Source organism: Enhydra lutris, unplaced genomic scaffold, assembly GCF_002288905.1.
Source record: "Enhydra lutris kenyoni isolate GAN:26980312 unplaced genomic scaffold, ASM228890v2 scaffoldscaffold13, whole genome shotgun sequence".
NCBI lineage: Eukaryota > Metazoa > Chordata > Mammalia > Carnivora > Mustelidae > Enhydra > Enhydra lutris.
Genome location: NW_019154097.1, coordinates 36,060,648 through 36,076,610, shown reverse-complemented (window position 1 = coordinate 36,076,610; position 15,963 = coordinate 36,060,648). Strand labels below are relative to the sequence as shown.

The 15,963-nt window shown below is 46.8% G+C and overlaps 1 protein-coding gene across 3 annotated transcripts in view; it reads left to right on the top strand.

Moving 5' to 3' along the window:
* LOC111146140 (senataxin) overlaps nucleotides 1-14,407 on the top strand; it is an 82,254-nt gene extending 67,847 nt beyond the window's left edge. The window contains exons 19-24 of one of the 3 annotated variants that reach the window (XM_022501552.1): nucleotides 1,595-1,782; nucleotides 2,837-2,929; nucleotides 4,794-4,958; nucleotides 8,950-9,048; nucleotides 10,087-10,174; nucleotides 13,318-14,407. In XM_022501552.1, coding sequence (XP_022357260.1) covers nucleotides 1,595-1,782; nucleotides 2,837-2,929; nucleotides 4,794-4,958; nucleotides 8,950-9,048; nucleotides 10,087-10,174; nucleotides 13,318-14,061 — 1,377 coding nt within the window. In that variant the 3' untranslated portion in view covers nucleotides 14,062-14,407. The remainder of the gene's footprint in view (nucleotides 1-1,594; nucleotides 1,783-2,836; nucleotides 2,930-4,793; nucleotides 4,959-8,949; nucleotides 9,049-10,086; nucleotides 10,175-13,317) is intronic. The other 2 variants (XM_022501553.1, XM_022501554.1) reach the window with 2 other exon arrangements.
* Nucleotides 14,408-15,963: the final 1,556 nt, after the last annotated feature.

Genomic DNA, 15,963 nt, shown 5'->3' with positions numbered 1-15,963 from the left:
GGATTTCTATGTTCTAACACGGAAGGATATTCCTGATCTGTTTACAGACTAGGAAAAAAGACAACCTGACATGGAATGCTTCTGCCCCCTTTAAAGCACACCCTATATACATACGGCCGCCACACACAGACCTTCCAGCCACCTGACATACCACATCTTAGCAACGTATGTACTGTCTGTTACCCCCTCGATTCAAGCTCCATAAGGGCAGGGACTCTTGTCTGTTCTCTTCATTGTTTTAACACCAGTGCCTAAAACAGTGCCTGAATTAGGCTGGCACTCGATGACTATTGATGGAAAGAAATAAATAAACACACAACAAATGCCCAGCAAAATCTGTTAAAATACTCAACTAAGTTGTTCCCAGTAATTCTTCTTAGAAACAGGTGGACAGAAAAGCATGTTGAGAAAATTAACTTTGTAATTATAATTTTCTAAATTTTTCTCAATAAGCCCATATTATTTCTATAATAATAATAAAAAGCCCAAGCAGATTTTTCTTGTTTTTGCTGTTTTTATCCATCACCAAAGCAGTGAAGTTGGGGCCCATCAGCAATCCGTTTTCACTACATGCTGAATTCCTTCAAGAAGTTCAGTCAGTAAATTTGCAGAACACCATGTTATTTAGAAGAAATGCGGTCTGAGTTGGTTCTTGATTATTCTCCATGAACAGAATCACCGACAGCTCCCCTAATTTGTGCAGTAGGTTTTTGAACCTCGTGTGCACGGCTTCCACATCACGTGTGGTGATCCCATCTCCATTGTCTTGGTGCATTCTTGAGTGCACGTTTGTTTCTAGATTATGTAAGACGCAGTACTTTTTGAGTATCTCTATGATTTGACATTGAAAAGTATATCCCAAGGCACAGCTATAATAACTTTAAAACTGTTCTCTTCATTTGTCTCTTAGGTCACTAATTTTTCAGGTCTTAACTCATTAATAGGTTTATGAAATCAGTTTAGTAATTATTGTCACCTGTGTTTCTCCTCCACTGAAATACAAATTCTGTGACATTTGGTCTAATTTACCTTAGCAGTCTTGGCACCCCAACTTTTAGGTGCTCAGTGTTATGTTGGAGAGACAGACGGACGGATACATGGGGGGCCGGTCTTTCTAAGACTTGTGTACCATGACAGCCAGTGTTTCTGTTTGTGAGAGAACACCGTAGAATTGTTAAAGTCTGTGTTGCGGTTCTTTGTTTCTTTTATTATTGATTCTTTCGGGTGACCTCTGTTAGCATCAAAATAGCTTTAGTTGTGGCCATTACAAGATCACATCTTTTCCTTTTTTTTTTTCTTAAAGTAAGTAGGCTCCACTCCAAACGTGGGGCTTGAACTCACAGCCCTGAGATAAAGGCTCACATGCTCACAAGCCAGCCAGGTGCCCGAGATCACATTTTTCTCATAAGCAGTATATGGGTTTTCTAAATAAACTGTTACAGTTGAGCTACATGGCTCTCGAAGGCCTGAAGTCAGAAACCTCTTTCTCTGAATCTGCTTGTTGGTCATACATTTTAGCGCTCAGTCACTGTTTTTACAGTAGTGGGGAAAGTATGAACAAATGCTTGGAGATCATCGTTCTCGCCCTTTCCAGAAAGCTCAGGAGTATGGCTATGACCAGTCAATGATGGCGCGCTTCTACAAGCTGCTGGAAGACAGCGTGGAGCACAGCGTGGTCGGCCGGCTGCCAGTCCTGCAGCTCACCGTTCAGTACCGGATGCACCCGGACATCTGTCTCTTCCCCTCCGGCTACGTTTACAACAAAAGCTTGAAGACGAGTAGGTGAGTTCCGCTCCTGGCTTTGTAGCTTGTTTTACTTGTGGGCTTAGCTGCTTAGGAAGAATAGCTGTTTTACTGTGTTCTTAAGTTTGTCCTAAGAAGCATAAATCAGAGGTTTAGTACTTTTTTCTAGTTACAAAAGCCATGTTGGTTTTAGCAAATACAGATAAAAAAGAAGAGGGGAAGATTACCTTTATTTGTGCTGCCCAGAAATAAGCACTGGTAACATTTTGGTATATCTATTTCTAGTCCTTGTACTATGCATATCTTTTTTTTACTTTTTTGGTTTTTAAATTTTTGGAAAAAAAAAGAATCACACCATACTCAGCATAGTACGGATCTTTGACTTATGACAGAGTTATGTCCCAATAAACGTATCACAAATCAAAAGTGCATCTAATGCACGTAACCTACCAAACATGGCGTAGCGTGGCCTACTTAAGTGTACTCAGAACACTTACATTGGCCTGCAGGTAGGTAAAAATCCTCCAACACAAAGCCTGCTTTATAGTTGTTGGTTGTATAACATATGTAACTTACCGTGTCACTTACCGAATACCGTACTGACAGCGACAGAGTGCTTGTTAGTGTAGAAGGTGGTTACCCTCGTGACCGTGCGGCTGACCAGGAGTGCTCCTCGCTGCTGCCCAGTGTCTCCTGAGAGGATTGTACTACATGTTGCTAGCCCCAGACGAGACCCAAATTCAAAATTCCAAGTACAGTTTCCACCAAAATGTATTGCTTTTGCACCGCAGTTAGGTCACATAATGGTAGGTTGAACCATCCTAAGTTGTGGACTGTCTGTATTCTCTGGCTAGCTTTTTTCACTTATTGTATTAGGAGTGACTTTTTAATTACAGTTATCTTTAATTGCATAGATCACTCTTCCTGGCCTAGAACAGAAATACAATCTGTTTTTTATCTTTTACTAAAACACATTTTGATAAAATAAGGTAGGTATCTCTTACTCCCAGCTCCCTCCCTAACAAAAAAATATTAATAAAATAAAATATTTTCTTATAACTTGTATTCTGAATGGTGGCTGCTTTTTTTGTAGACAAACTGAAACCAGTCGGTGTTCATCAGACTGGCCATTTCAACCTTACCTGGTGTTCGATGTTGGAGACGGTTCAGAAAGACGGGATAATGAGTATGTTCTCCTCTCTTCAATCCCCAGGGATGGTCCCAGAGTTGTTATTTTTGTTCATATTTACATGGAAAACATTTTCCATACATCTCTTTGCCTTGTGTCAGGGCACAGGCATTCTGTAGCTAGGCTACTAGCTTTTCCTTTATTACCCTAAATTACTAATATCTTTCTCTATACATTTCGGCCTTTTAGTTCTTCTTAATCATGTAATGGGGATCATAATCCCTAGCATGGTAAGCACTTGAGTAAACACATGCTAAGATTACAGCTGTCGTAAAACAGATATGGCTGTTGTGCATGGCTCTTGTGATCTAAGAGGAGACACAGACACAAATGGGAATCCCCAGGGTTATTACTTTTTCCAGCTGGTTACGTGGTGCGAGGATCAGTGTAGATCCATTTGAATTAAGGTGGGAGACAGAGGGTAGACAGTACCTGATGTATGGGATTGTGAATAAGGGAACATATTCATGTGGTTTGTGAGGGACGAGAAGAAGTGGTTAGCACAGGTCCCAGCATGGAGTACAGGGAAATACAGGTGTCACTGAGCGCTCTGTAGAGCAGGTGGCATCCTCAGGAAGGGTTACGTATTAGTTGAGCTACCGAGGTGGTGGGAGAAGACATTGAGTGAAGAAGTTAGGGATACAGAGAAGCAGTTGATCATAAGTGTTGTGGGGGTGGGGGTCACAGAGGAGGGTTGACCTGAGAGGTGACCAAAGAAAGTAAATTAGACTTCAGGGATGGAAGAGCTAGCTGGCTAATGGTGGGGGGTGGGGGGGGTTGGTTTTTTGGTTTTTTAAGATTTTATTTATTTATTGGGGCGCCTGGGTGGCTCAGTGGGTTAAAGCCTCTCCCTTCGGCTCAGGTCATGATCCCAGGGTCCTGGGCTCGAGCCCCGCATCGGGCTCTCTGCTCCGCGGGGAGCCTGCTTCCTCCTCTCTCTCTCTCTGCCTACTTGTGATCTCTCTCTGTCAAATAAATAAAATCTTAAAAAAAAAAAAAAAAAGATTTTATTTATTTATTTATCTGACAGGATAGTGAGAGAGGGAGTGGGAGAGGAAGAAGCAGGCTTCCCACAGAGCAGGGAGCCCAACACAGGGCTCGATCCCAGGGTCCTGGGATTGTGACCTGAGCTGAAGGCTGATGCTTAATGACTGAGCCACCCAGCACCCCTAACAGGATTTTCCATAGACTTAAGTCGGAAGTTAAGATTATGGGTATTAAAGGCCCTTGAAGTGAGACCAGTAAGGTGGCCTCAGGTGCAGTGCATGTAGCTCCTAGAGCGGTAGTGAAGGGGTCGGTGTAGTTCAGGAGGTGGGTAGGGAGAGCAGGACGAGGCCAGTAAGGAGGCAAGCCCACTGCAGGAGTCCATGTTGTTCTCTAGGGGCCGTGTCTCGTTCAGTCTGTGTGGACGGCATCACCTTGGCTGTGTGGTGCATCGTTTGCACAGCCAGTGGTGGGAATTAAGGAAGATAATATGACTAAAGCACTTTTTTCAGTGTGTGGAAGATAGTAAATTTCTTAATTTTAGCTGTTGATCATTCATATCTTCGTTATCATAAATGCTTTTGTTCTTACTGTTGCTGTCCCTGTTACAACAAATGAAGAGAGCGGTGAGTAACCTTCAGTTGATTTCAGAATCTTTTCTTTCTTACATCTTCTGTTTCACTGGGTGGTTACAGGTCTGCAAGTCTGCGGTATTAATGGTCATTATAACAGCTTCTTTGAACCGCTGATGACTGAATAAAGGTGAAACTTAACCTGCCTGCCCTTCACTGTAACGGAAAAGAAAGTAGGACTGAAGCTAGCAGTTGGACTGCTATTAGTTTTGATGTGTTTTGTTTTGTTTTTTCATCTTATTTAGCTCATATGTAAATGTTCAAGAAATAAAACTGGTAATGGAAATAATTAAACTTATTAAAGACAAAAGAAGGGATGTTACTTTCCGGAACATTGGCATAATAACCCATTACAAGGCTCAGAAGATGATGATTCAGAAGGATTTGGACAAAGAATTTGATAGAAAAGGGTGAGGCATCTATATTTTTACAGATATTTCCAGTTTTTCTGTTGAATTAAAAAGAAGAAGGAGGGGATAAAAGGAAACCTAACTCTAGGAAATGGTCTTAGGCTGTGGTGATACAGCAGGAGGAGACTCAAGGCTTTGGTCATGCTGGGTAGGGAACACTCACACTCCCGGCCCTGCAGACCAGCCGTCTCCAGAGCGCCTCCTGCTGGCCACAGTGTCCTCACCGCCACTGGCAGTGGACCTGGCTGAGAAACCCTCAGGCCTTTTCCTTTAGTTCTGTGACTTGTTAATCTGAACTCTCATTCTAGTAAGATTCACAAAGTAACACTTTCACTTAGAATAAAGTATTTAATCCTTTTCATGCCTTTATGTACAGGGTGAAGCTCATATTTTTGTCTCCTCCTTACCTCAACAATAAAATTAAAGATTAATTATTGGAAATCCATTAATTCAAAAATTTCTTAACCTAGGAACACACAAGCTACCAAAATTGGCTCTAGAAAAAATAGAAAATTTGAACAGACCTGTACAAAGTAAAGAGATGGAGTTAGTAATCAAACACTTTCCAACAAAGGAAAACCCAGGACCAGGTGAATTCTACCAAACATTAAGATCAGAATTAACACCAATCCTTCTCAGACTTTTCCAAAACATAGAAGAGGAGGGAAGACTTTCTCACTCCTTTTATGAGGCCAATATTACCATACCAGAGCCATGGAAAGACATCACAAGAAGAGAGAAACTACAGGCCAGTATCCCTTATGAATATGGATGTTAAAAATCCTCAACAAAATATTGGGAACTGAATTCAGCAGCATATTAAAAGGATTATACACCAAGACCATAGTGGGATTATCTCAGGAATGCAAGGTTGGTTCAATATACAAAAAAATCAATCGTGTGACACACCGTTATTAATAGAATAATGGGAGAAAACCCGCATGATCATCTGAGTAGATATAGGAAGAGCATTTGACTATATCCAACACCTCTCATGATTAAAACATTCAACAGACTAGGAATAGAAAAGAACTTCCTCAACCTAGTAAAAGGCATCTATGAGAAATCCCCAGCTAACATACTTGATGGTGAGGCTGAGTCCTGTCCCCCCAGGATCAGGAACGACACCAGCTCTCACCACTGCTGGGCGGCACTGTATTAGAGGTTCTAAGCAGGATAATCGAGCAAGAAAAGAGATTAAAGGCATCCATATTACAAAAGAAGTCAAACTACCCTTTCTCATAGTTGGCAGGACATTTTATATCAAAAAACCACATAAACTATTCATTTTTAATGAGTTCAACCAACTTGTAGGATGAAGATCAGTATACAGAAATTAGTTGTATTTGTATTACAGTAGCAACGAGCGGTCTGAAAAGGAAACTTAAAAAAACAATCGTTTGTAATGGCATCAAAAAGAACAAAATAGGAATGAATGAAGTAAAGGTGTATAAAACTTACACATCAAAAAATACAAAACGTTGTTGAAGGAAGTTAAAGAACACCGAGGTAAATGGAAAGACAGTCTGTGTCTGTGGTTCAGAAGACTTCCTGGTGTTAAGGGGGCAGCACTCCCCAGAGTGATTGATCCTACAGAGTCATTGTTGTCTCTGGCAGAACCCAGCTGCCTGTTTTACAGAAATGGACAATCTTAACCTAAAATTCATGTGGAAATGCAAGACACCCCAAATATCTTGAAAAAGAACTAGATGTTGGAGGGTTCACACTTTGCTCTTTCTGAGCTTACTGGCAGAGCTGGTTATCAGGACTGGTACTGTCCTAAGGATAGGCCTATAAACCAGTAGACTCGAATTGCCAGTTCAGAAAGAAACCCATTCATTAATGGCCAGTTGCTTTCCAACAAGGATGCCAAGACCAGTCAGGAAAGAATAGTCTTTGTTTAGATGGTGCTGGGCCAACGAGATCTCCATATGCAAGAGAGTGAATTTTTTTTTTAATAGTGTGCAAGTGGGGTGAAAGAGGGGCAGAAGGAGAGAGAGGAGGAGGATCTTAAGGAGGCTCCATGCCCAGCACAAAACCAGACACGGCCTCCATCTCACCGTTCTGAGATCATGACCTGATCATGCCGAGGTCAAGAGTGGGAAGCTTAACCGGCTGAGCCACCCAGATGCTGTGAGAATGAATTTTGACTCTTGTCCCACAGCATACAGTGTATGAAGTCAAAGTGGGTTAGAGCGCTGAATCTAAGCGTAAAATTATAAAGTTCAAAGCTATAAACCTGTCTGACCTCAGATGAGACAGCAGTTTCTCAGCATGACACCCAAGCACAAGTTACCAAAGGAAAAATAGATAAACTAGGCTTCATAAAAATTTAGAAACTTGTGTGTGTCAAAGTACACTATCAAAAAAGGGAGAAGACAGCCCCCAGAATGGGAAAATAGATGGATAGTTCCTGATTAACCATGGTTTGACTTAGAATTTTCCAACTTTATGATGGTGGCAAAGCAGTACACATTCAGTAGAAGCTCTACTTCAAATTTCGAATCTGGATCTTTTCCCTGGCTGATGATAGGCGGCACGGTCCTCTCTTGTGCTGTTGTGCAGTAGCGGCCACAGCTCCTGGTCCGCACTGCAGTTAGGGGGGTGCGTCTGGTGACGCTGGCAGCCATTCTGTCCTGGCTCCAGAGCGGTTACATGACTTACAAACAGGCTTTGCCGAACCGTAGGCTGGTGCAAGCATTCAGAGCCCGTCTGAGGTCTGCCAGGCCAAGCCAGTGTTCGGTAGGTTAAGTGTAATAAATTACATTTTCAGCTTAGGATGTTTGTAACTCATGGTGGGTTTATTGGGATGTAACGCCATCCCAGGTCAAGGAAAATCTGTACTTGCAAATCATGCATCTGAATTACATAAAGAACTCACACAACTCAAAAAGTTAAATGGTCTACTTTTTTTAATGGGCAAAGGATTCGAATAGCCTTTCTCTAAAGTAGGTTGTAAACAAATGGTCAACAAGTACGTGAAAAGATGTTCCACATCGTTTGTCATTAGGGAGATGCAAATCAAAAGCACAATGAGATCCCATGTCACCCGTCTGAACGACTGCTAAGCCAGACAGTGAGCGACAAGTTGGGGCAAGGATGTTGAGAAATTGGAATCCTTTGTGCATTGCTGGTGAGAATTTAAAATGGTAGATCATGGTGGAAAACACTTTGGCAGTTCCTCAAAGAGTAAAGCATAGGGGCACCTGGGTGGCTCTGTCAAGTGTCCTCTTGATTTCAGCTTGTGCCGGGCCTAGTCTCAGGGTGTGGGATCAAGCCCCGTGTCCGGCTCTATGCTGGGCGTCGAGCCTGTTTGGGATTCTTTTCTCTCCCTCTCCCGCTCCCCCATCGTTCACATGCATGCTTTCTCTCTTTCTCAAAAAAAAAAAGAAGTAAAGCCTAGAATACCTCTATCTTTGAGGTATGTCCCTGAAAGAACTGAAAAAATGTTCGCACAGAAGCTCAGACGTGAGTGTTGCAGCAGCGTTGTTCATAACGCTAACAAAGGGAAAACAGCCCGGATGTCCATCCGTTGTAAGCGCGTAAATAAACCATGGGGCATCTGTGAGTCAAGTATGCAGCCCTAAGAGGATGCGGGGCCGTTACACGCCGCAGCAGGGAGGAACCCTGAACGTGGTCGAAGTAGAAGAAGCCAAGCAGGAAAGGCCACTTATGTATGGTTCCATTCACACGACATTACAGACAAGAAGTCTGTCTTTCGTGGGTGCCAGGCCTGGAAAGAGGGAAAAATCGAGACTAACTGCTAGTAGGTCCAGGCGAAAGAAATGCAAAAGTACCCGGTGGTGATGTTTGCATAGCCCAGCGGATGTGCGAAAACCATCAAATGCTCTGCTTGAGAGTGGTGGCGTGTAGGTGACATGAATTACATACCGCTAAACGGATGAAAACTGAAAAATGCCACTGTATAAATATGCATGTTTAATGATTATTTTAGCGGTTTCCGATAAGCATGTTTGTGTCCTGTGGACAGGCCGGCAGAAGTCGATACCGTGGACGGGTTCCAGGGCCGGCAGAAGGACTGCGTCATTGTCACGTGCGTCAGGGCGAACACCGCGCAGGGCTCAATCGGGTGAGTGCCGCGGGCCCTCCGCTTGTCTGCGGTCTCGAGTCACGTCCCTTTCCGCTCGCTGCTGGGGATGCCGTTCGTTGCAGTATTTTCCTTTGTCAAAAACTCGTGTCACTTCATGAAACTTTGTTGTTTCACTTGTGGAGTTGATCCACTGTCACGCCTGCTTCTCGTGGACCTTGTCTGTCGCCTGCCTCCAAGGGCGGCCTGTTCTTTGGCTTCCTAAGAGTGACCGTCTCTTGGCTCGGGGTGGTCGGCCTGTCTTCTCCATGATCTGTCACGGAGTGGCTCTTCATCTTCCCTGTGTTTTTGTGCTTTGCTAAGTTTGTGAACCTTGACTCCTGTCAGTTTACTCACTGAAGATGCCAAGGACGCTATAGCAAGTGACAGGAAACTCCCAAGTTTCAGAGCCCTGACACTGGTGTGGCTGCTTTCTCCCGCTCTTGAGGAATGGGTGAAATTTGCAGATTAGAAATGTATTTCCTTACTCTTAAAGGAAATAGTGACGTGAGTTCCCTCCGCCCCTGTTTGGAGAGAGTCTACACAGACAGGTGGGGCCCTGGCATCTCTGGGGCGTCCTGTGAAGCAGAACGGTCGCCGCCTTCACACAGCCGTTCTGTTATCTCCGAGCCCTCCTCAGATCTCGTGGTACCTTTTCCTGATAGGTGCATGCTTCTGCTCGCCTCCACAGCATTTTACTGATCCTCACACAGATTCCAAATAACTGACTAGTAGCGTATTTTTAGGATGTCTCTAAAGCTTAAGAATGCTACCTTAAATTTCCCAGTATCTCCTCCAAGGCGGAACACGAGCCTGGCGGACGGATGCATCACTTTGAAGGAAAGCTCCAGGCCTTTCGTTTCCAGGTTTTAATGGGAATGGCTGCTTTGCCGGGGACCCTGTGTTGGGAAGAGGGAGGAAGCGAGGCACTGTTAAAGGAGGAGAAGGAGCCCCAGGACAGCCGTCTGAAGCAGCGTCTGTGTCCCTGCACTCACGCTAAGTCACTCTGCGTCAGGAAGTAACTTCGCTTTTGTCACTTAGGTTTCTGGCGAGTTTGCAGAGACTGAACGTCACCATCACACGAGCCAAGTACAGCCTCTTCATCCTCGGACACTTAAGGACCCTCATGGTAGGTGCATTCTGGGAGCAGAGTGCTCCGGAGTTCGCCCAGCGTGACTGATACTGGGTTGAGCTTTTGTCTCTGTTTTCCATGAGTGCAGAATTGATGCGGGTTACAGAACAGTGAGCTGCTTCCCCCGGCTGCCCTGTCCTTCAGCAGCTTCTGCCTGGGAGCGTTCGCGGATGTAAACCACTAACCCTGTCCCAGTCCGAGGCCCACACTCTCCACAATTTTAAAAAAAATACGTCTCCGTCCTAGGACTGTTGAGCTCTGTAAAGCCACCCATATGTGGAAAGTGCTAGCACAGTTGCTGGCACTCAGCGGACACTCAGCTACTGTGGCTGTTACTGGTCCAGCTTAATGCCAGCTCGAGGGAGCTTGGATCTTTTCTGTCTTGGCACTGGGAGCTCGCTGCCTGCTCTGTGTCGCTTGGGTGGGGGGAGGCGGGGCAGGTTCACATCTGACCAAGGGTGCGGCCTCCGTTGGTGATAGCACAGCTAACCGGCCCGGGTGTTTGCTGCTTGCTTCGTTAGCGGTCGTTAACTTTGAATTCTTCTCATTTTTGTGTTTCACAAAGTCCGTGGTTATGTTAGGAGAGGAGCGGAGCTAATGCATTAGATTTTTTCCACTAGTTTTCCCCGTGTTTTCTGGTATATACCACCAGAGGGCATTCAAACACAGTCTTTCTCATTCAGTTTTTCCCTACATCTGTGGTCTTCAGTTTCTGTAGTTTGTGTGCCCCCTTGAAGGACTCTTTAAAAGCTGCATACCACCTATTTTTAAGTTGATATCAAAAATTTGTTATGGTAAGTTTAAGTATTGTTTAAGATTTTGTTTTGAGTATATTACAAATATTGACATTGTAAAATAAAACTTAAATCTTTACATCACTCTTAAATGAATCCATTGGAAAAAATTGGACTCCTGGTCCGACTTTTTATAGAATTGTTTTCCCTTGTACCATGAGGATCTAAGTGTTAAAAAATGGTTTCTCATCAGTTGATGAACCTATTAGAATTACTTTTTTTACACAGTTGAATGTTGGTAATGTTTTAATCTGAAAGTTAAAAGGTGGTTAGAGCTGTGTGTCTCCTAGCGACACCCTGATTGAAGGAGCCTGCCTGGGCACCCCTGTTTTCACTGCCCCCCTCAGGCACCCAGGAGTCTGCTTGTGCCCTGGCGGCCGCATTGCGCCCCGTGGAGAGACTGGGGATGGGCAAGTCGTGACTGTGCAGGACGGAGTCGGGGCGGGGGAACCCCCAGGAGCAGGCAGGGAGCTGGGGCGTCTGCACCCTTGGAAGCCAGTGGCACAGAAAGGCACAGGAAGAACAATAGGAAAACTCCCAGTGTATCCCTTGGGCTGGTTTTTTGTTTGTTTGTTTGTTTGTTTTTAATTCTTACCCCAGTTTCCCTTATAGAAATGGAATCAGTGGTGAAGGCACTTGATTTCCTCTGAGAAACCAAGAGTAACAGCCCATTCCCAAAACTGTTTTTGTGATCCTAGGATCGGATTAAACACCAAGTTGAGGTGCTGTAGACTTGGCAGAAATAGCAGCAAGGCCATCTGCTTCACGTCACAGCTGCATTTCAGCCTCAGGGGGAGACGCTCTGGTGCGCTCCAGAGTGAGGAAGAGGTCCGAGCCCCAGGCCCGGGAGTGCTCCTGTGGACTATCTGGTGCTCCCCAGGCCTCTGCGTGTGCATTGTATGTGAGCCTTTTGCCCTCACAGAATCCCAGTCCATCTGATCCAAGAAGCCATTATGAGAGGAATCATTATTTTATGTACTACTATTAAACTGTGATATTTTATTTTCACGTAGAATTTTTATATTAAAAGAACTCTTCTAGGCTTGTTTTGACAAGACAGACTTTTATCCTATCGCCCTTGTTCATACGTAAAAGAGAAAGTACAAGCAAGATGAGTAGGCCGCAGAATTCCTGAAAGGACTTCACTTTCTGAGTCTAGCACTCCAGAATCGTTCCCCAGGTCATAGTCACACATGTCCTCATTCCCGCCACAGACTGTTCCCCACGCAGTCGGAAGCGTTGGGGACTCCGCATGGTCTCCGGGCTCCTCTTCCAACTCCTGGTCTCATTCTCCCAGGCAGTAGTGCTGCTACTTTCTTATCTCCTCAGAAGGTGCTGTGGATAGGTTTTTAGGCATGCTGGGACTCATTCTTTAAATGGTTTATTGACTGAAAGTCAAGGAGTTGCTGTTGCCGAGCCATGAATTCCTCCAGGGTTAGCTACTTAGAAAGTGCTGCCTGGCCAGGAGGTGCCGCAGGTCAAGAAATGGTAAAATGTGAAAATGATGTGCATTTTAGAGTTAGTTAAATAAAACATTATGCCCATTTTACAGATGAGGAAACAGGCTCAGAGAGGTTAACTTGACCAAGGTCATGCAGCAAGTAAGTACTGCTACCCTCACCCAGTTTTTTGAATAGGGCAGGAGGCCCCGCGAGGGCCGCTGTTGTCTTCTTTCTAAAGAGGCCAACGTTCTGATGGTTGTAAAGCAGGTTATTGCTGAGGAGAGTCTAGCGGGAAGAGAGGAGCGAGGAGTGCAGCTGGGGTTTCCTTCTCCTTGGGCATGCTTTCGCGACTTAAATTCCTCCAGAAAAGAGACCAGACCGTGGGAAAAGTCTGTGGAATAGTTGTCTCCGTGGACGAAGACAGTTTAGCCCTTTGGAGTCTGGGAGGCCTTTGGGAATTCAGTGAAGGCTGTGGGACTCTTTCTAGAATAGTCACACACACACCCAAAAGTTAGGGCTCTCTGAAACCAGGCCTTCCTGCTCCACAGTGTTAGCCTTTCGAGAGAGAGGCAGGACTCTAGGTCAAGTGTCCGGGGGATCTTCCTGGGGTGACAGAGCTGTCCTGTGTCTACTCCATCCAGCACACGAACTGCTAGGCACGTGTGGCCCCCGAGAGCCACGTGGTGAAACGGCGGACATTCTTTGTCCCAGGCAGTGACCGGTGCTCTTTTCTGGTAACATGGCTTCGGGGTTCTGTATTTGAACTTATTTTTCTTTAATGGATTCTTGAGAATCTGTTTGCGAAGTGTATTTGTTGCTACTCAGAAACGGGAGCAGAAACTCACGCTTCCCAAGCCTCTGAGTATTCTGGGCCTGTGATTGTTTCTCCCTCCTCTGTTTCCAGGAGAACCAGCACTGGAACCACCTGATCCAGGACGCCCAGAAGCGGGGCGCCATCATCAAGACGTGTGACAGGAACTACAGGCACGACGCCGCCAAGATCCTGAAGCTGAAGCCGGTGCTGCAGAGAAGCGTGACGCACCCCCCCGCTGTCGTCCCGGAGGCGTCCAGACCCCCGGGCGGCTTGCCCAGCAGCAGGCTGGACAGCGAGCTCGCCAAGACGTCCTTCACGTCCCTCTACCACACGCCCTCGGACTCCAAGGAGTCTGCTGGTACCGTCACGGCAAAGGACCCTGAAAGGCCCCTTATTCAGGACCGGCTTCGGGACCCACGACTGCTTAGGAGGCTGGGCCTGGACCCTGAAGCCAGAGGGCCGTGCCTCAGGGATCCGCAGCCCTCGAGCCCCCAGCATCCCGGGGCGACACCGCCCTCGGGGGAGCCGGGCTTCCCCGGGAGTCCCCAGGATCTGGGAGGCGCACAGCCGTCCACTGCCAGGGGGGCCGTTCTGAACAACAACAAACCTCAGGCGCACTATGAACCTCCAGCTGCTGGGACCGAGGTCTCTGCAAGTAAAAGAAGATGTGACTGGGAAGAAGGGCTCAGCTCCAGGAGAGAGACGCGGGCTTTCAGTGAGGGGGACCAGGAGAAGTGGAGCCCGGAGAGCCACCACTCGAAGAGGAACCCTGGCTGGGACAAGAGGGGACTGGAGAAGGAGGATGGCAGCTCAAAGAGAAGAAGGCTTTTATAGTAAAGCCAGTGGCACAGACTGTCAGCCACCGCGTCGTTGCAGACTTAAGATGACCAGCTCACGGGACTGTCCAGATGAGTTTTGTTTTTTTTTTTTTCTTAAAGGAGTTTGCGTGCCATTGGGAAACATGGAAAGTGCACCCTGACCCCTGGGCCTCGTGGTCATCTGCCGTAGCTATCAGTTGCAGACGCTTTCAAGGGCCTTTGTGTGTCTGCAATATTGTCCTTGAAGTCGGAGACTTCGAATGTTGATCCCTTGTTCTAAGATAAGGGGTCAGACGGGGCGGGTGTTGTAGAAGTTGAAATGTATATTTGTATAGCAAATAACAAATCGTTTTAAAATTTAATCTAGTAGACTGCTTTTCTTTCTCCTGCTTAAAATGTTGGTCACTTTCGAGAGAACAAACTTTATATTCACAAAAAAAAACAAAAAAAAACAAAAAAAAAACAGGAGGAGGACAGGCCCTTTTCAGACCTGTGCACAGCACAGGTTCTGGAGGAGGCCGAGTTCAAGCGGTGGGTCAGACGGCTCCGGTTCTAGTTCAGAAAACAAGTGTCGTCTCCTGGGGGAACCTGTGGGCAGCTGAGTTGTGTTAGGTGCAGATCTGCGGACATCGGACGTTTTCCGATGAGGCTTCTTGGCCCAGGGTAGTCGCCCGCCCTGCCAAGGCCAGCCGCCTGCTCCAGGCCGCTCATGGTTTTCTAGCTGAAATCCGAGTTCCCCTTGAAATAGACGAAGATGAAACGAAAGAAGAATTCTTGACCCACCATTCAGGTGCGCCTGGCGGAGTGTGGGTGTCCTGTAGCTGGTGGGGGACGGGTCCCATGGTTGCCGGGTCTGGAGCCCCGCGGGGGAGCCTGGGGAGCTGCATGTTAGGCGTCTCCCCAGGGGACCTGGTCACTGACCCGGCGGCTTAGGATCCAGGAGGGCCGGCCAGATGGAATACTGTAGGCGGGAAAGAAACAGCTCTTCCAGGGAGAAGGCTGAAGGGAAGTGCAGACGGGAAGTTGGGACCAGGAAGAGAGTTGACAAGTTTCCTGTGATCTTTGGAGACTGTGCTGCCTGATGAAAAGACGCCACTGTTGCAGGGTGGTCTGTTAGAGGGGCTTCTGCTTGGAACGTGGTGCCCTGCGGAAGGGGACGTTTGAGTACGTGCACGGGGTGCGGGGCGGGTGGTCTCTCGTGGCGAAGTCCAGCTTTCCAGACACACACAGACATGAGAATGTTGTAGCCACAGATGGCGCTTGTCGGAACTAGTGGTTTGTGGGGAAGGCTGTGCCGCCCGTCAGCGAATTTGGGGAGGGCAACAGATCGCGCAGATCAGTGGGCACCGTTTGAAATTTTCCCAGCTGCTTTTAGGCAGAGGGTTTTGTGTCAAATTCTACTGAAGCTTGTTATTAAAAGCTTTAAATGTTTGGCAAAAGTGTAAACATTCTGCTTCTTCATTACCCACATCGCCCCCATGGGGGTCCGGACACCTGGTGACGTCGAGTGGATCCCCCCGGCCCTCAGGGAGCACATGCTCCGGCCCCACGGTCCCCCTGCTCCCTGTGTGCCCGCAGAGGGCGGGTCCTCGGCCGGCGTGAGTGCAGGGCGAGCCACACCCCGGCCAGCCAAGGCCTCTGTGAGCCTCCTGCTTGTGCCTTTGGCCAGAAACGTCTTTGTTACTTTGATTGACTTTCCTATTACTCCTCTTGAGCAAATTCTTGGTGTTAGCAGTTCAAAGGGTCTAAACTCCGTTTAGGGAGTTCCCCATTCCCAGGCTGTGGACTTCACTGCCATGCCCGGACCAAGGTCCTCAGTGAGCCTGTCCTCACCCACCGTGTCCCATCTGCTGGTTCCCCATGCTCCCCTGGAGGAGCCTGTGTCTGCCAGCCTTGCCCCACGAACACAGCCTACCTG